The sequence below is a fragment of the Clarias gariepinus genome, chromosome 5 (assembly GCF_024256425.1).
Source record: "Clarias gariepinus isolate MV-2021 ecotype Netherlands chromosome 5, CGAR_prim_01v2, whole genome shotgun sequence".
In the NCBI taxonomy this organism is placed as follows: domain Eukaryota; kingdom Metazoa; phylum Chordata; class Actinopteri; order Siluriformes; family Clariidae; genus Clarias; species Clarias gariepinus.
Window position 1 is genome coordinate 30,146,991 of NC_071104.1, and position 20,152 is coordinate 30,167,142.

The following is a 20,152-nucleotide window of genomic DNA, read 5'->3' on the forward strand; positions in this document are numbered from 1 at the left end:
CTTGGGGAAATGCTAGGTTTGTTTACATGGTCCCTAATGTTCTACCAATAATCGGAATAATATCCCAATCGGAATAAAAATACATCATGTACCCACCTCAATTAGAACAGTCCAACCTGAACAGCATGATCGGAATGAATTTTAAATCAGGATGAAAGGGGTGGTGTAAACCTTTAACAATCTAATCAACAGGTACAGTAGATATGAGCTATGCAAAGTCTTGCATGGACAACATGGACAAGTGATGTGATGATTTTTTAGTAGGGAAATTTTGCTTCCATTCCTGATTGGTAAACTCTCTCCCACCAGCAGTTACTTCACCAGTCTTTACTTACCCAACACCAGTGCCTAACGTCAATAATACTTTTATGCTTTTTCTTGCTTCATGGGATAATCAAGAAGCAACATAAGTACAAAATGGACAGTTATCTGCATACATTTGGTCACAGTTTGCATATCTATTCATCTACTGTATCTATCCACCCACCCACTCATCCATCCATCCATCCATCCGCCTTCCCTACCCACCTAGCTATATGTTTCATTCACAGTTCACACACTTCAACAACACCACATACAGTAGTACATAAACAGTTTATTAACAAGATTTAGTTGCCCTGCACATGCAGCAGGGAATCTATTCGTCAAGCATATTTATAGAGCAGGCTATTCTTTCTTGTGAATCATTTGCCTTCTGTAATTATCCCAAGTGGAAAACTGCTATTAATGTACCAGTGTGCACACAAGCCATCTTATCTTGGGAGCAATTCATAAACTCTTACCAGATGCAGACAGATTGGTGCATGGCTGGGAAAAAAACAGATGTTTTCAACTTATGTTATCATTCAATTAATACACACACATAGACACACACAAACACAAATATATATATCATGACTTTCAAGTGTTGGGGACATACTGTGTGTATTTGCGTTATGTTTGGCATTTAAATATTACTGATAACACCAATGTTGAATTGTTTGCTTTCAGCATATCTATGACTCTACTGATGACACATATAGGTTTCTAAGGTTGAGCTTTTTGCATCATGTGGCCGAAACTGGCTAGATTGATAAATGCATAAATTACATTGTTAGTTTCGCTTAATTATCTTGCTATAATACTTTACACTGATGAATGTTTGGGAAATAATAGCCTTGCCATTGTCTTTCCTTCTAGACTATTGCAATTAATCTCTAAGCTCTAAATATGACTCTGTTGGCCAGCTGTGGTGGATATTCAGAAAGCAAGCACCTGCCCAGGTGTGTTCACAACATGAATACTGAAAATGAGACACAGCAGCATGAGAATGCAGTTTTTGAAATGTAGACAAAGAAAGCCAACAGCTAAGTATATTTAAGTCTGTTAAATGTTTTAGTTTTTCGTGCTTTTATATGGATTGTTGCACAATATTCGTTCTTCAACATGCTTATTCAACAAAATGTGATGGATTAATACAAATCTGTACTTACAGTGTCCTTTATACATACATTGCATACTGTATACAGTAAGTAGGCATTTGCTGTGTAGTTACTAAAACAACCAATAACCAGCAGTTCATATTGGTGTCCTGTTAGACACCAGTAGATGCAAATCAATTTAGAATAAAATAACATAACAGATAATAGTGTTCTTCACCGATGTTCAAAAGGCGTTTATTTTACTATCAACTGCTGTCTTAGTGCTTACATAGGTTGATGGTTTACTTTTCCAGTATGTTTTATTTGAATATGTTGCTGAACATTACCCTCATGGTTGCCAGGTATTATGTCAACATTCATCGACTTTGCATTGTGATTTTCTTGCATGCATTGTCTCAGGGAACATATTTTTTACATGGGTTTTTCCCATCGCTGGAAACAGCAGGTATAATGTCAAACAAAAGAACAAAGATAAGTTTATTGGCATTCGGCCTCTGTACACCACCACATTGAATTTGAAACGAAATAATATGAGTGAAGTCAGGACTTTCAGTTCAGTTGGTTTTAATTCGAAGGGTTTGACAAAAGTGTGGCATTAACCTTTTAGAAATTTCAGCCATTTTTACCCACACATTCCCATTTTTGGGGGCCGCATAAATAATGAAACAAACTAACATAATTTCCAGGATCCGGGTTTGATTACCGTCCTGGGGTCTGTGTTCATGGACTCACCAGGTCTGTGTCCTCCCCATCCACCAGGTATTCCCGTTTCCTTCCACAGTCCAAAGTGCAGGTTAGGATAATTGGTATTTCCCAATTGCCTGGAGTGTGTAAACGAATGTGCGATTGTGTGTGTGCTCCTTGATGGCTTGGCACCCCGTCCAGGGTGTACCCCTGTCGTGCCTGCCAGGCCCCCTGTGACCCTGTATACAGGATAAATTGGTATAGACGATAATAAGGATTGCCTTTATTACTTGGATGAAAATCCTTTGCAGTCAATGACTGCCTAAAGTTTGGAACTCATGGACATGACTAAATTCAAGATACTTTGTCAGGCCTTTACTGCAGTTGCCTTTAGCTGTCTATCTAAAAACATGTTAGAGACACTTAATATAACATATGACAAAAGTAAGGTCATTTCACCTCTCCTTGCCTAGTGATACAGAGCAAAAATCTGATAAAACGTCATATTGTGGAAGAAAAGTATGTTCCGATTTCCATTTGATGGTAATCATACTGTGTGTGATTCACATCTGTGCTGTACAGAAACTTGCTTTTCACATGACATTGGTGCATAAAGGTAAGCACTGGTGTGCAAACAGCTTTTTCCTCTCCGTCAAGGAGAGCACTTCCTTAACTACAGCAAAGCTGCTTAGGTTAAATGAAAACACTTAATGTTTTTATAGATCATAGCTGGAGATTTGCAGGTAGACTGTGTTCAGCATGGGTTTTGGCTTATGTGTTAGTTCATTAAATCCCATGCTTTTACAGTACATTAAACACCCCTTAGAGGCTGCACTAGTGAGTGTGTATGTGTTTTTTTCCAGGTTATGCCACCCCACAGGCTGACTGCAAACCCAACGGTCAAAGAGAAGGGCTGATCTCAGACCCCCCCGCACTTCTGCTGCTGTGCCCTTCCCTGTCCCCATGGCGACAGGAGGCTATGCCCCTGAGAAAGATGTTTTGATCAACCTGCATCAGGTAAAACATGTTTAATTTCTTCCCCCTCTCATGCTGATGTGGGTATCATCTTTGTGCTGTTTGCTGTTGTATAGTAAAACTAAAAAAAACAACTTAAAAATGCATAGATATGGGCTGTTGCCTGTATTCTAAGTGAACTAGGTACTGTATGTGTATGCACTCTGCTATGATGTTTTTTCTTTTTTCTTGTGTGCCATGTTAAGTGATACTCAAGAGTCTTCTTTGTAAGTTCATATTTAGAGAGAGAATAAGGGTGCATTCATGCTTATACAGTGAAATGACTCAAATATCTCTAATTAGAGCTTGAACTGCTATGTCTCTTGAGCGTGGCAGATGGTAGGGAAAGAACTAGGGATGTAGTGGCAGATGTGTGACTGAGGTGCCTGGTTACACCAGACAGAAAGGAAAGACAGTACCATGCACAAGACAGTATCATCTACCCTTCTCGAGTGCCACTCAGAATGCATGGGACTTTCACTTTGGATTACAGTATAGCCTAGTAGAGAAAAGTATATTAGCTTAAATATGTGTTTTTTGGTTTGTTTATAATATTTATTTAGGCTTAATGCGTTGCCATATACTGCATCAATGTGGCATAATTATAAATTTACATATGATATCTAATAAAATAAGTTTTTTTTATTTATCAAGAAGCACATTCAGCTCAAATCTGGCCAAACATATGACAAATACACCGTTCAGCCATAACATTAACAGCAAAGCCAAATGATTTGAATAACATTAATGATCAATTATATACACCAGTAAACTGGTGACAGGATCATTAGCACCCATGGCTCATCTACGCCTGTGCGGACCAAACCCTAGCCCGTCCAGCTTGAGCCCACCGAAAAACCAATGTAGCAAAAATTTATGATTTTTTTTAATGCTGGCCACTATAAAAAGGTTTCAGAAGAGGTAAAGAGCTTAGCGGGTAAAAAGTTGTTGATCTGGCCACCAAATTCCCCAGATTTCAGTCAAATCGAGCATCCATGGAATGCAGAAGGACAAACAAGTTTGACCCATGGAGGCCCCACCTTGCACCCTCCAACACTTAAAGGATCTGCTGCTAATGTTCTGGTACCGCGCCGCCAGGACACACCTTGTGGAATCATGTCTTGAAGAGGAGTCAGAGCTGTTTTGGTGGCACAAGGGGAACCTACTGTAAACCCTAGGCTGTTTTAAGGTTTTGATGTTATAGCGGATTGTTGTATACTGGTTTGTGCATTCATAGGCGGGCCTTCATTTAAATCATTTATTTGTATGATGCTTTTTATGATGCCAATGCAAACATACAGTACTTTAGTTTTGTTACACAGTTTTTTTCAGTTACTGTATGTATATGTAATTAATATATGTATATTCGTTTAGCTGGCATGTTCTTTTTTTCGTAGCATAACTGCAGTTTTGAGTTAGAGTGGGTACAAAAAAACGAAGAAAAGAAACACGGCACCACTGACAGATTTAAAATGACATAAACTCCTAATTTGCCAAGTAGAATTGATAATCCCCCAAGCACAGACAATATGGAGCCAGTGCTAAATAAATTATTACATGATTATATACAGTACTACACAAATCTTATAAGGCAAATAAATGCTGTACAGCAAGGAAAATATCCCGATAAAAATAAAGGAAAAAATCTATATGAAGCTCAGTAAACAGTAATTAATGTAGCAAAGTCAGTATTTGGTGTAAAAACGATTTGAGAACCTTTTATGTGCTGTTAAGGAAGTTTTAATGAGCGTCCTGCAAAACCACACAGTTCTTCTGAGGACCTTTACTGTTGCAACATGCTTCTTTTTTGCCTGCAAAACCCAGCAGGTCTATTTTGTTTTTGTCTAAAAAGTGGGCGCTTATATATAATGCTTTGTAAGTTCAGGTAAAGCAATTTGAACATTACTTTGCAATGAGGTTGTGTCCAAAGTCTTGATCTCTTGCATGTGATGTCACACCTGATTGAGAACCAAATCATATGCCATGTTGGCAGGCGATTTGTCTGTGGTTTTGCTAAACGATGTGGATACAGTTGTTAGGTATGACAGTGCCACAAAAGACGAGGTCAAAAGCCTGGAAGGTGGTTTTATTGTTTTTTTTATCAGCCATCCAGTGGTGAGTTGAAGTGAATACTGGTCAGAAATGAGCCCCTGTGGGTGTTATGGGCATTGTACCTCGGGTAGCATCATAAAATAAATATCTGATATCTAATAGACATGATGTACTTTAGTACTTTGTACATATTTTTTGCTAATTTAGAGTACATGCAGGGGTTGAATTGGGCCTGTGCTGTTATGTTTTTATTAGTGTCATTAACATTAATATAAAGTGTCTTGAAAGTCTCATAATATTCAAGTATTCAAGTAATGTTTGTTGTAATTTTAATGTCAAACTGGGGTTTACTTAAAGTATAAATTATTCTGATGAAGTTTTCTGATTACGCCAGTTTAAGCATAACCATCTAATCAGATTGGTGTGACTGCATACACAGCGACCTCAGTAACAGCACAGATGGCAGAGTGACAGGTGGATGACAAGGTAGAGCGAAAAGTAGGTCAGAAACTGACACATTTAATACCAAACTGCATTGATAGTCTGTATTTTTACAGACTATATTTTTATAACCTTATACCTGACGAGAAGGTCTCCGGAGAAGCACTAGTGCATAGGTTTCTGGTTTCTTGTCACATGTCCAGCATTGTCCGTGATGGTAAATTTGGAGAATTATTCGGCTTAGCAGTACTGTCTGTCTCAGCCATGCTTGCCTGACAAAATGGCAGATGGTATAATTCTGGATCGTGTGACTGCAAGAGCTGTATAAAGACTGCAAGTGTGGTTGAAAACAGGTGTAGATGATTCCAGCTGGGAGCAGGGTGCTGGGGATTGTAGTCTGTGGTGGCCTTGTTTTCAGGCTGTGGTGTGTTCTGGGAAGTGGAGTCTCAAATGGATACTAACAGCTCAGTTTAGTGCTTTACCTTAAAAAAAAAAAAAAAAAACCTGGCCACAAACCAGTTACATGTCCAGTCTGAAAGGTTTTCTCTCTCGGTTTCATTACAACTGAATGAAGGGAGTTGAAACTGGTCCGAGATATTCTGAGACTGGTTGTTTTATGTAACAACTTAGTGCAGTGATCTTTAACTCCTGGCTTGGAGGGACAGTTTCCAACACAGCTGGTGACTCTTTTGCTTAAACAGCTGATTCAACTAATGTGTTAATTTCTAGGTTCAGTGGGTGTGTTTAAGGCCTGGTATTTTTAAAGATTTTTATTAAAAAAGATTTTTCTTCACAAAACGCCCTGTTAGGAGTCCCCTTAATCAACATGGGGCCAATCAGAAGCCTAGACAAAACGTCATTACCTGTTGCGCTTTGTGGAAGTCCGACGGGCCTCGTCCGAAAAAGCTGTCGCTGTCTAAAGGGGTCTGTGTCGTCAGAGTTTTGTACTGTATGTAGCAGCAGTGAGCTTCATAGTACATTCAGACGCCTCTGTTTATTAACATAATGTGTGCGTAACTGCGTGTATGTACACGTATGTAAAAAGTTTAGTACACTGTTAACACAGTCACTAGTTTACTGTACGTACGTCCACCATTGATTTAAATTCCTATTGTCCCCAATAGGGCTGCAACTAACGATTATTTTAATAAACGATTATTCTGTCGATTATTTTTTCTTCGATTAATCGATGAATCGGATAAAAACAACCCAAGAAAAGCATTCATTTCCAACGCTTTATTCAAAAACAGAACTTAAATCTTTAGAAAGTGCACAAACAATGTTGCTCCTTGAGTTAAATATAATAATAATAAAATAAAATAAAAATGGACTAACACAAAAAACATAGATATGTATGCTTTACATCTGCCAAATACATATAGTGGAACTTTGGATTACGAGCATAATTCGTTCTGGAAGCGGGCTCGTATTCCACAACACTCGTAAACCAAATGGAATTTTTTAAAAACACACTAACGGAGTCACTGCTGTAAAGTAAAATAAAACAAATTAGCCTGCACTTTATCTTTGAAAAGAATTGCGACAGAGCAGTGTTTGTGTAGAACAGAGGGAAAGAGTGTGTGTGTGTTTGTGTCTGTAAAGGTGAAAGTAGGCGGGGTCTCCGTGTGTTTGTGCCACACACAGCAGGCAAAGAGCAGGCTAAGCCTTTAGCAGAGGGAAATTTTTTTTTAACATCTCTAATGAGACTTGCTTTTGCTTTACACACACACACACACACACACACACACATAGACACAAAACAAAATGTTTTACGCGCACACACATGGTCACAGTGTTATAGTAAACAGTACACGCGTGCACAGATGTTGATTATACCAGTAAGAGACGTGCACTAAGACCCAGCACGGGAGACATTTACCCGATTACGGATTTCTCTGCCTCCGCTATGTATCTTTCCTCTACCTCCACTCGTTGAAAAAATTAAATTTGTTCCGCCCTGTCTATGAGGGCCGTGTCGCGCGACACAACAAATCGATTATGAAATTTGTTGCCAACGCTTTTAGTAATTGATTTTTATCGATTTAATCGGTTCGTTGTTGCAGCCCTAGTTCCTATATATATAGGTGTTCCCAAATTGCCCATAGTGTGTAAATGAGTGGAAGTGTGTGTGCCCTGTGTGTGTGTGCCCTGCGATGAATTGTCACCCTGTTCACCCTGGGATAGGCTCCAGGCCCGTGCGACTCTGAATACAAGATAATGTGGTATAGATGATGAGTGAGTGAGTGAGTGAGTGATTTTAGGTTAAAAGCAAGGATGTTTTTTTTTAATAACTTGGAGGGAGCCAGTTTTGATCCTAATTAAATACTATTAAAAGGTGTTGTATTGAATTTTGAATTAATTGTATAACAAAAAAAACTTAGATAAAATTTTTTTTCAAGTAAATAAATACATCTTTTAACGTCTGATGATGTTGACTTTACAAAAATCCTATAATTCACTGAAAAAGTTATTTATACAAAAAATATTACAACTGAGAGGTTGTTAAAAAAACAGGGTAATAAACTTTAATAACCCAAACCTCACTGTTCAACTATATACTGTATGTATTAAGATTTTAAGTTTTCAAAAACATGTTTTGACCTAGTTCTCAAAAATCCCTGAAAATTCGATACAGTTCGGAGAAGGTGTGTGTGTGTGTGTGTGTGTGTAAAAAGTATTATTTCGTGACAGCTTTATGTGTGCTGTGAGGTCTTTTGATGAATAGAAGAGTGTTAACTAAAGTCATTTGAACTGCGATGGCTCACTGAAGCTAGACCTTCAGAACGTCCTTTGTTAATGTTCATCCCAGTCTCGTGTCAGTGACATTTCTAATCCTCACCTTCTTTCACAGGACACTTGCGTTATCAGTCTTGATATCACATAAGAAGGTAAAGAGACAGGAGCTTCAGACGGACAGTTAAAACAGTGAAAACACTTTGCAGAACTTCCATTAACATTTATTGAAAGCAGGTGTGAAATTCAATACATCCAGCCACAGAGTCTGACCCAGTGTTGGGCTTGTTTACAGGAGCTGAGGGTTGGAGCGAGGCTGAATTCCAGAAACTGTTGGCTGGAGAAAGGCTTGCGTTTTGGCCTCAGATACCAGATTAGTCCATGTCAAGGCTGTGCTTTGGATATGAACAGATATTGCTTGTTCTGTTTGTAAAGAAGTGGAAGTCTAGAGGAGAGGGAAAACTACAGTAGGAATACGAATAGGCAGAATAGGATCTATTGTATTGTTGGATTCTTCCATTAGTATCTTTTCTACCATCACAAGTAAGCTTTCAGGGAAAATAAAAGACGTTTCTAGTAGGAGCTATAAAGAGAAAAATTTAATTTTTTGTATTTAGAGAAATTAAGTGACTTGAAATCACAGATGTGCATTTAGTGACTCACACTTGTGTTCAAACTGTGCAGCAGGGAAGTATACCTGCATGCAAATATCTGAATTAACACAAATGTAAACAAATCAGAGGGCCATGTAACCAGCCTGATTTGTTTCATGACTTTTGCCCTATAAGCACATCCTAATCAGGAATCCCAAGGGTCCAAGCAAGACACTTTTAAAAGATCTACTCTACTATAACATGCTGTCTTATGTACGAATACTCTTAAATATACTTATTTAGGTAATTTTTGACAACTAAGACTTTCATTTTAAACAAGTATCTGGTTTGAGGTGAAAAGAAGCCATTTTGAGCTTCCACTGTGGTCCAGGCACTGATATAAATAAACCAAGAGGCAAGAACCTGAGTCAGCCGAAAGCACGAGCACATAAAACATTTAAAGTGCGTGGCACAGCAGAGATAAGTCAGGCTAAAGATGAAGCATGTTTGTGGTCAAAAGATGATGTATGTGATCAAATTCAAGAAAATGGATTGGACTTAATGAATAACAGTACAAGATATGGAGAAGTAAATGAAATAAAAAGCTGTTTGAATGTGTTAAGTAGACTCCAGAATTTTGTGAATCTGCTCAGGTCATCTGGTTTCCTTTTCCCAGCCCTAGCCGTTGATACCCATTTGATCTTTCTCTGACACAGGTCCATTGTCCTACATTATGGAAAGATTGGCCATTTTATCTCTGCAAAGCCTCTTCGTCATCATGCGCCGGCACAGAAAGGATCTGTAATGAAATTTTCACGATGAGTCATCGGCATCTTGTATAGAAAATGTCATATCCAGTGAGGCTCAGTCTTGGATTTAGTGCCTGAAATGTTGGTGTGATTCTGGATGGGTTTTAAGGGGGACAAATATAACGCGTTGTGTAAAAAATATGTATGCATAGTAAAAACAATGTAGTGATTTTAGTACTATAAAATGTAAGGATATACAGTGATATTAGCGTACGTACTACTAGTCGTACCACTAAAGGGTAAATAGAAGCATTGGTTTTTAAAAACCTATTCATTTAGCAGACACCTTTATGCAAAGCAAGCTGGAGCCAGTCGGCAAAGTGGTTGATGGTTAGTCGCCCAGCAGGTCCATGCTCTGAAGACTGAATCCTGTTTCAAATCTGCCTGTCCCAATGTTTTCCCTGCTTTTCTGGCAGTCTATGCTTGGGCGTATGATGGTGTGTATGCCTGCAGGTTCTCTATCAAAGTCATAGGACACTGCAACCAACCTGTAGTAGGTGATGTCAGCTCGAATGTATGGCCCATAGCTCGTAAAACTCAGAGCATTTTAGCCATTTTTTGTTTTGCTGTTTTTTTTTTTATAAACATACAGTGTATAGAACTTAGGATTTTGCACCATAGAGTGACATCCTTTTTTTTTTGTACAACCTAGGCCAGGGGTCGGCAGCCTGCGGCTTCGGAGCCACATGCGGCTCTTTCATCCCTCTGCTGCGGCTTCCTGTGGCTTGGGAAATAAATAATGAGTATTTAGTTTCAATTTATTTTATTTTAGGTTATTCGTTTTTGAATGTAATTTTAAATTTGACATCCAGTCCAGCTTTTTTTTTTCTTCAAAATGTTTTTGTTGCATGCAGAAATAAAATTTAGTTTTTTATTTGTAGCAGTTAATTGATTTTACTGTAGTTTTTTTTTTAAAACATATGCAGTGTTATTTTTATTTTAGATGTCAAAGTATGGGTTTTGTGGTACCTATGTTTTCTTTTCTGTGGGAAACAGGTCCAAATGGCTCTTTGAGTGTTTAGGGTTGCCGACCCCTGACCTAGAAAGTATGATGAACTGCATTCTATTTCATTTTAACCAACTATACAAAAATGGCTGAGCAAAAAATTCAAAAATCCCATAGGAAAAGAAACAGCACATGGTTGTTTTTGAGTGTTTCTAAGCCCGAAAAGTAATAACATTATGCTAATTTATTTTTTTTTGTTATTCATTTTTGCGATGTCATTCCCATATTCCAGTGCTGCGATTTAAACTCATAACCTTCTGATTATTAGCCCAAAGCCTCACTCTTACAACAGATCTGAAAGATTTCCTGTTTCCACTGCAATATTTAAGACACATCACATGTACAATCGTGGCAAAAAGTTTCAAGTATCACCCTCCTTTTAACATGTCAAGTCTACCATTCTAACCCAATCAGCCTGACATAATGATCTCCAGCCTTGTGCTCGTCAACATTCTTACCCGAGTTAACAAGACGATTACTGAAATGATCTCAGCAGGTCCTTTAATGACAGCAATGAAATGCAGTATGACACAATGAAATGCAGTTTTTAGGGATTGAGTTAATTTTCATGGCAAAGAAGGACTAGGACTCTTCATAACATTCTGGACTATATGCAAATTGCTATTGTAAAAACTTAAGCAGCAACTTTTCTAATTTCCAATATTTATGTAATTCTCAAAACTTTTGACCACGACTGTACACAATAATATTATTATCTGCATCATCCAGCGCTAACAATGCAATTATATCTTTAACATAATTTATAGTTCATCTTGACAGAGAATGCAAAAAAAGGCCATAAGAGCCACACACCTTGGGGGTTGGGGGTTTGCATTTCACTTACATCCTGTGCGAGTGGCGTTTGCATATTTTCCCAATGCTTGGTGTGTTTCCTCCTGGTTATCCAGCTTCTTTCTTAAATTCAAGGCTAAGAGGTGTTTCCAAATAATTTGTGAGTAGGTGTGTAAGCGCATTGTGCCGTAAGCTCCCTTAGGGATTCAGACCCCCAACTATGATCCTACATAGGATTAACAGTATCACTAATAAATGGATGGACAGCTTATTAAAAACAAATTTGTTATAGTGTGTTATAGGCAGGAAACCATAAATCTGGTTCTATTTGTGCTTTTCTTTTGACTATTTTGGCTGTTTGTCAGAACCTATTACATAAGGCCATATACTGTTATGATTTATATGTAAAAATATACAAGTTTCTAAAATGACATTAATAATACTTGATGTTTTATGGTAAATAATTGTCAATTTGAAACATAGAGCCACTCCAGAGGCATAATTCTGCTGACAGAGCCAGTCACCAATACATGACGTTAACCAAACATTTAGGTAAATTACATTGTTTGCTCGTGTTGCTCTTCTGTCAGCAACTGACACAATGCCTAAGCTGTCCATCCTGAAAGGCTGCATGCTTTTGGGCATTTGTGTCACTGAAGAGACAACATTTTTGCTTGTTTTGCATAAATGTCAGTCTCACAGGCTTGACCCAGGGTTCAGTTGGGATTGTGTTGCCATGACAATGCCACTGTGCCAGCTGCACTTGCAGGTAGTTATAAAGTTTTTTTTTATTTTTTTAATGCACATTTAGTTTGCTTGAGCTCATTATTCAATTCAATTCAATTCAATTTTATTTATATAGCGCTTTTAACAATGGTCATTATCCCAAAGCAGCTTCACAAGAAAAAAAATGAAAGATTTTTTTTTTTTTTTTTAAGAAAGAAAAGAAAAGAAAATATTTGGAAGTGTGTATGTGTGAGAAAAATGTGTCTAGATAATAATTAAATGAATGAATGATGAATGAAATGTCTCTGATGAGCAAGCCAAGGGTGACGGCGACAGTGGCAAGGAAAAACTCCCTGAGACGGCAATAGGAAGAAACCTTGAGAGGAACCAGACTCAACAGGGAACCCATCCTCATCTGGGTGATAACAGATAGAAATAACATCAAGTGTGTTGTGCAGGTGAAAGTTCAATATATCAGAAGTTGTGTAGATTCAGTTCAGCAGTAGGTGCAGAGGGCAGATGGGGTCAGATCACTGGAAGCACAGGAGCAGGATGTGTAGCTCCAGCCATCATAAAGCAGAATCTAGCTGGAGCAGGTCCTTCTCAAGATGCTTTAGAAACCTCGCAGGGTTGGCCTTTGTCTACTGAAGCTGGCACAATCTCCAGATGTCTCAGGATGGGTAGAAAAATACAGAAAAGATGGAGAGAATTAGCGTAGTTGCCATTCAGGATAAGTGTAATGGAGTATGAGGTTATGGGATGAGTTACGCGTATGCCAGATTAAAGAGATACGTCTTGAGCCTACTTTTGAATTGGGAAACCGTGTCTGCTCCCCGAACAGTGTCTGGAAGGCTATTCCAAAGCTTTGGAGCCAAATATGAAAATGCCCTGCCCCCTTTTGTAGATTTTAAAATTCTGGGAATTACCAGAAGTCAAACATTCATTATTTAATCACAAATTGAAAAGAAAGTTCAGGGTCAGAAAATATCGTTAAAAGATATGAAAACATTCATTTGACATCTTTAAGCAGTTGGAAGAGGTCTGTGGTTGGTCATCCTTGATGTCAGTCAAGTTGTTTCTATTGTCATAGAAGGTTGTTCTTCATCATGTTTATTTATGAAATGTATGAGAAGAAGTAAGACTATACATCAGTGTCACTAACATTCCCAAACCATTCTGTTTGTACAGCCCTTAACAATAATTTGTTGTGGAAACTTACATCATGAAAATATTAAAATGATGATTAATTGCATCATTAATTATATAGACATTTGTAAATTACATGTATTTAAGACTATGTTTTGATGAAGCATTTAGGAATCATAGCTATTTACATATCATTTATTTGGTAGACACATGCAAAGCAGGTAATTTAATAGCTGGATACTAGGATGTATTTGGGCGTTGTGTATGTTTTACTCTATGTGACACGTCTGTAATGGGTCAATATGGAAGTGGATATATACAGTATGGACTTATTTGGGGTTTAGATTAGATTTTCTCATTATTTTATAAAGGAAACAAGTAAGGACTAAGTAAGTTTTGTTATTCTGGTGTATTTACATTTAAATTGCCTTTTCCCCCCAGAATTAAAGCTTGCTGCTTCCTTTACTGTGAAAGATCACACAGTAACGGATCCTATTGAATTGGTGATATGATACCTATTGGAGTGGCCTTGTGAGGGATACCTGCGCTCTGTAAGAGCACTCTCAATGGCTCAGATTGCTCACAATGGTTCCTTTAATGTTTTACATTTTATAAATATGTAACTTCACATATAATTGCATAATGACACAAAGACTATAGGTCGAACTGCAGAGCTTCTTCTATCTCTTTGCCTTGTTAGAGGGCAGCAGTAATGTGGAGGTGGGCTGGAACTGCTGTACACCTGTGCCCCATGTAACTCTATCTCCAGCTTACCCTGTGTGCTAATGAAGAGCGAGCAAGCACATCTGTTAGCCAGAGCTGATTTTACAGCCACATTGCCTCAGTACGCCTCAGTGCTATGATAAATAGAGCTGCAATCCATAACCTTTAATGCCATCGCTTGCTCCCAATCGTAGCCGGGCCATTAACATTCGGACAATGAGACAGCGCTTTGACTCAAAAAGACGAGAAACAAATGCTGGCTGCGTCCCCTGTCATCTCTCGGTTCCAGTACAGTAAAGAGACAGTGGGAAGTGGCCTTTAAAAAGGGATCTGCTAAAAGGCCGTCCATTGTTTTATGTTTGTTTGTTCTTTTGTTATTACATGGTGATAATTTAGGCGAGACAATTACAAAACAAGACAAGTGACCAGTGGAACTAGATTTCTTTCTCTGGTTAAATCAAATGAAGTAAAATATATTGTGCATTTTGCAAGTCTTTAAGAATATTAAAGCATGCATAAAGGCACATGTACAAACATGTGGCTTAACTTTGAAAAGCTTGAAAATTCTGCATAAGGATGAATTGTAGACATCAGATGAAACATATGTAATAAAGATAAAGACATTTGGATCCAGTTTTATTAGCTGAAGACAAGCACAACATGTGGTTTATTAAATATGCTTCTGTTAGATTTTGCTCTGTCTGCAGCATTACATTTCCATTTAGAGCAAGTAGCAGATTCCCTTATCCACAGTTAGTGTAATGACAGTATACAGTATACAGTACATAAGTTAATATTCAGATGTATACAAATGCTAAGTCTGTAAGTCATTAAAATGCATAACGTACTGTAGCCTCCTCAGATTTGGCCTGATCGGAAGAATGTTTGATTTGGAATGAGAGGGTGGTGTAAACATTCGATAATCCCTTCAGTAGGTAATGTAGACATTTGATCTGTTCTTATGATTCCAGTATCACCCAAATGAGGATGGGTTCCCTGTTGAATCTGGTTCCTCTCAAGGTTTCTTCCTAATGCCACCTCAAGGAGTTTTTCCTTGCCACCGTCGCCCTTGGCTTGCCCAACAGGGACAATCTCACAATCTTATTATTATCTAAACACATTTTTTCTCACTCATACATTCACTCACTCATCTTCTATACCGCTTTATCCTGTATTTAGGGTCGTGGGGACCTGGAGCCTATCCCAGGGCATGAGGCAGGGTACACCCTGGACAGGGTGCCAATCAATCGCATGGCACACACACATACACACACTCACACACCCATTCACACACTACAAGAGTATTCTTTCTATGCATGTTTGCCCCACATGTTGGTTACATTAGATCATGTCAAATATTCAAGAAATAAGTTGAATTTTGATTCCACTTCATGAGCACAAATCTTTGGGTGAGTAAGGGGAACTGATTGGCTTGCCTTTCACATGTAGTATAGCATCTAATGGTTACTATCTAATGTTTAGAAAAATAAACGTTGAAGCAAAATAAAAGTTATTTAGCTATTAGCAGTTAGGCAAAACAACAACAACAACAAAAAACACCTATAACCAACATACAATGGATCTGTTTCTGCAAAAAGTTTATGAAAGTGGCTTAAGTTTTCACAGATTCTCTGATACATTCTGACTTTTTTTTATACAAATACTATCAAGAAAATGTATCATGCTTCCACATGCTATACCAGCTACTGTTAGCAACATTAGCCTGAACTTGTATGTATGCACTGCATGCATAACAAAATCACACACACACTTACAACTTTGATGATAACTGTAGGAAAATAATCTGCAAATAAACAATTATTACTGTTTTTTCACTCCCTTAGAAGATGGTTTTAAAAAGAGGAAGTTTGGTGTTCTCGTTAATAGCCAACAACAGAGCATGTCTGACATGCTGTGAATGTCTAATGCTTATCTCGCAACATAGGTTTGACGACTCCTGGGTGAAACTGAGCCCCATGCTGAAGGAGGGACATTAACAAATTAATACAGTGGAACCTCGGATTACGAGTAACATGGTTTACGAGTGTTTTGCAAGACGAGCAACAATTAAAAAAAAAATTTTTTTAGAAAAACGAGCATTGTCTTAGTTAACGAGCACCGAGTATCATGTTTCACGCATGCGCTTCTTGTTTTAACAACGAGCGTTACGTCATTACAAGTGAGCCACCGGTTTTTCTCTCTCTTGCAGCAGAATTGTAGGTAATCGTCTCTCCTGCTGGGTGAATACACACACGCGCTGTGTGTGTGTGTGTGTGTGTGTGTGTCTTAATGGAGAGACCGTTTTTTAAAACCATTTAAAAATTAGGAAGGAACATCGCTAGTCACACTCGCGTGAGTGCATAATAACGGGATTACTACTGTAAAATAAAACAACAACAACAACAATTAAACAGCTCCTCACCTTTGAAAACAGTCGCGACAGAGAAGAGTTTGTGTGTTTATTTGGCAACCTGAGAGGAGAAGAGCTGTAAAGCCGAGACCTATCGTCTTCCTTGCTGGGTCTTAGTGCTTGCAGTGTTTTTGAGTGTGCGTGTGTTTGTGTCTGTGTTAGGCAGAGAATTTGTGTGTTTGTTTGGCAACCTGAGAGAAGGGGGCTGTAAACGCGAGCGAGCCCCCCTTCATCCCCCCTCCTCTCAGGTTGCCAAATAAACACACAAACTTCTCTCTGTCGCGATTGTTTTCAAAGGTGAGGAGCTGTTTAATTTGTTTTTTGTTGTTGTTTTACTTACAGCAGTGATCCTGTTAGTATGCGCTCACGTGAGTGTGACTAGGAATGTTCCTTGCTAATTTTTAAATGGTTTTAAAAACGGTCTATCCGTTAATGTGTGTGTGTGTGTGTGTGTGTGTGCGCGCGCGCACACATTTTACACACATACACCCTGCGTGCACAAACGAAAACCCTTATCTGTCGGGGTTTAATTTTACATTTTTTTAAGGTAAAGTACAGGTTAATTTGTTTTATTTTTACTTTATATTTTGTATTAATTATATTTATGTATTTATTTTTTTGGCCTGTAGAACGAATAATTTAAGTTTCCATTATTTCCTATGGGAAAATTAAATTTGGTTTACGAGTGTTTTGGAATACGAGCCCACTTCCGGAACGAATTAAGCTCGTAATCCGAGGTTCCACTGTACCTTCTTTCCCTAAGGAGTAGTGCACGCATCACAAATAACAGACAAATTTCAATAGAGTTTTTTTTATAAAGGAGCTATATTGCAGATTTAAAGAGGAAAAAGGGAGGGTGTGTGTGTGTTTTTGCATATACCGTAGATACACAATATAGAACAATTAAATTCTGCAAAAATGATAAAAAAAGGTCATTTTAATAATCCAACCCATTTTAATTAAATGCTTTCCCACTCTTTTTCTAGTTGTTATTAAGATGATAGTTCTTACATAACCGTTTATGTGAAAAACCTACTTGCTGGTGATGCATGATTGGTGGGGCATTGGAATGAAAGAGAACATTTGAATGCAGTTGAAGCAGTCTCATGGGAGGAGCACCAAGAGCTAAATGAAATGTTGTCCTGATTAATTCAAGCAATGTTAAGGGACACAGACAACAAAGACTACACTGTGTGCTTTAATTAGTGCCTTTCTATTCTGCTATTATTCTTGCTGTTTGGTGTGTTTAGCCCATCTGCTCTGATTAATTGCCACCAGGCACTTTAAAGGAACATCTGAGTCTTTACACAATCTAAAGCAGCTTTAAAATGGAGCTTTATTAAATCTCAATTTGTCTGGAGACAAATAACTTTGGAAAAGTATCTTTGTTTGTTTGTCTGGATCCTAAAGAACAGGGAGTGTATTTTCTTGTCGTTGGTGACCCATAGAATCTGCTGTCGTGCCAGTTAGAGCTTGTATGACATGATAGAGGTGCTTATTAGAGTAGTAGTTGTAGACATCCTGAGCTTTGCCGTCTGCCTCCTATGGGGCTGTTGACATTTACTCTGACTGATCTGGCAGCCCTGTAGCCTGCCATCCTGCTTCCTTAATCTGCACCATCACTCCTGGACGTCTTCAAGGCTGACATTAAAGTATTTGAGGCCTAGAGGCCAACAGCTTCTTACGTCCATGCTACCAGAGGCCTCGCTGTAGGGAGTGTTACATTGTATATTAGTTAATAGTACATCATACTGGAGGAGACAGTACTGAGTCTCAGTTACTCTTCTAACTGAAAGAAATAAGGTACAGATAGTGCTTCGTGTTAAATTCAGAATCCCACAGCAATGTTGCTCTAGCAAAGATGGTTTAAAGCCTAGAAAACAATAAAGAAGCATACTAAAAAAAAAAAACGATGTTGTGTGCAATTTTCTATTTCACATTTGGAAATGAGCAAACATTTGGACATAAACTGTTGCTTTATTTAAATTATTTCTACTTTTCAGGATAATACTGAAGATAATAATGCTTTGTAATAAAAAATATAGATTTATGCAGTGATGATCTCATACAGTAGGACAAGAAAATCTTAAAAGAACTTTAATCTTTCATGCAATATTAACACATTATTGTTAAAGTAATGCTGGTACTTTCATAGCAGGCACTCTAAAGTTGTATAGTACAGCAAGTCCTATACAACTTCAGATACAAAAACAGAGCTCCGTTTCTGAGCTAGTTTGTAAATCCAATTCATTCATAAGTCCAAGAAAAGTTGTCCTTTACCTTGTACTTATAAACAAATTGGACTTACGAACACAATTGGCTATACAGAGTATGTTACAGTAAGTCTTCTTTAGATGCCGATGATTGAACGATTCATGTTAAAAGAACAAGCAACCCCCCATCGTTTCACCTCACTCTATTCTCACAATTATTCTCTCTTTTTTTCCCCATCATTATTGCTTGCCGCTTCTCAGTACCAGCTTAATCACCGCTGCTTTTACACTTGCTTCCGCACACCCTGGGATGCACGTTGCGCACACATACTGTAACAATGTACGCCGGACATATGATCTAACTTCCGTGATTTAATATGAGCAATTGTCCTCTACAATGTTCATATCTTTAAAAGTTTGTAATCAAATGTTTTTTTAGGGGACTTATTGTATTGTCGTAAAGGGTTTTCAACCAATCAGTTATTATTAAAGGTTATAATAACTTATAAAATGTCATAAAACGGCGTTCGGACATTGAATGAATGACCCCAAAACAACTTATGCATATACAACCGCAAAACAACAGAATGTCACAATTTACTTATAGTACTTATACCTCTTAATGTCTGTGCATTCCCTAAGTTTATAACATAAACTTCAGGAGAGAAAAACTGGATGAACACAACAGCTTCCTGTACATAGCATGTGTATCTCATGTAATTTGTACATGCAAAACACTAAAGCTCTTGCATGTCTTTTAATGTTATCTTTAGGTTTAATTTTTATTTATGTATTTGTTTAGTATGGTGAAGGGTTGGATGTTACATCAGTATAGTGTTATAGGGGCCTCTAAGTGGCGCAGTGGTAAACTGCTCGCCCTATCATCCGGAGGTCACTGCTTCGGTTCCTGGGTGAGGCTGTAATTTCTCGCAGCCGGAGGTCTAGAGCTTGCTGGTTCCCAAGTGCCGGATGAGAAAGGAGAAGGGTTGGGCGTTGGGCTAGCAACCCACCTAGGAAAAAATCAGTGAATGATATACAGTAGGCATGTCGTATCCAAACAGTGCAGTAAACTGCAATATCCCATAAGGCTTTGCTAAGTTATCAGTACGTACTTGTACTATCGTATAGTGTTTGCTGTTTAGAGCATCAGCTTAGTTGCTGAAAGGAATTATGTGGAAATGTACTGTCAGGATGAAGACAATTTCATGAATGTATTTTTGGTTGGAAGATAAAAAATAAATAGGATCAACTATTCAATGTTATTCCAACATCATGTAGTCGATGTTGGTCCAATGTCATTTAATCAAAATTATTGTTGTGTTGTTTAAGTGTACATACCGAAATGTCACCTAAATAACCTGGCCACAACTGTTTAACAATGAAAATTAG

General features: G+C 38.0%; 1 protein-coding gene across 2 annotated transcripts in view; it reads left to right on the forward strand.

Annotated features, from left to right (window-relative positions):
• Positions 1-20,152, forward strand: part of slc4a3 (solute carrier family 4 member 3) — a 73,124-nt gene that overhangs the window by 9,130 nt on the left and 43,842 nt on the right. The window contains exon 2 of one of the 2 annotated variants that reach the window (XM_053495922.1): positions 2,969-3,122. In XM_053495922.1, coding sequence (XP_053351897.1) covers positions 3,069-3,122 — 54 coding nt within the window. In that variant the 5' untranslated portion in view covers positions 2,969-3,068. Of the gene's footprint in view, positions 1-2,968; positions 3,123-20,152 lie in introns of those variants that run through there. The other variant, XM_053495923.1, reaches the window with a different exon arrangement.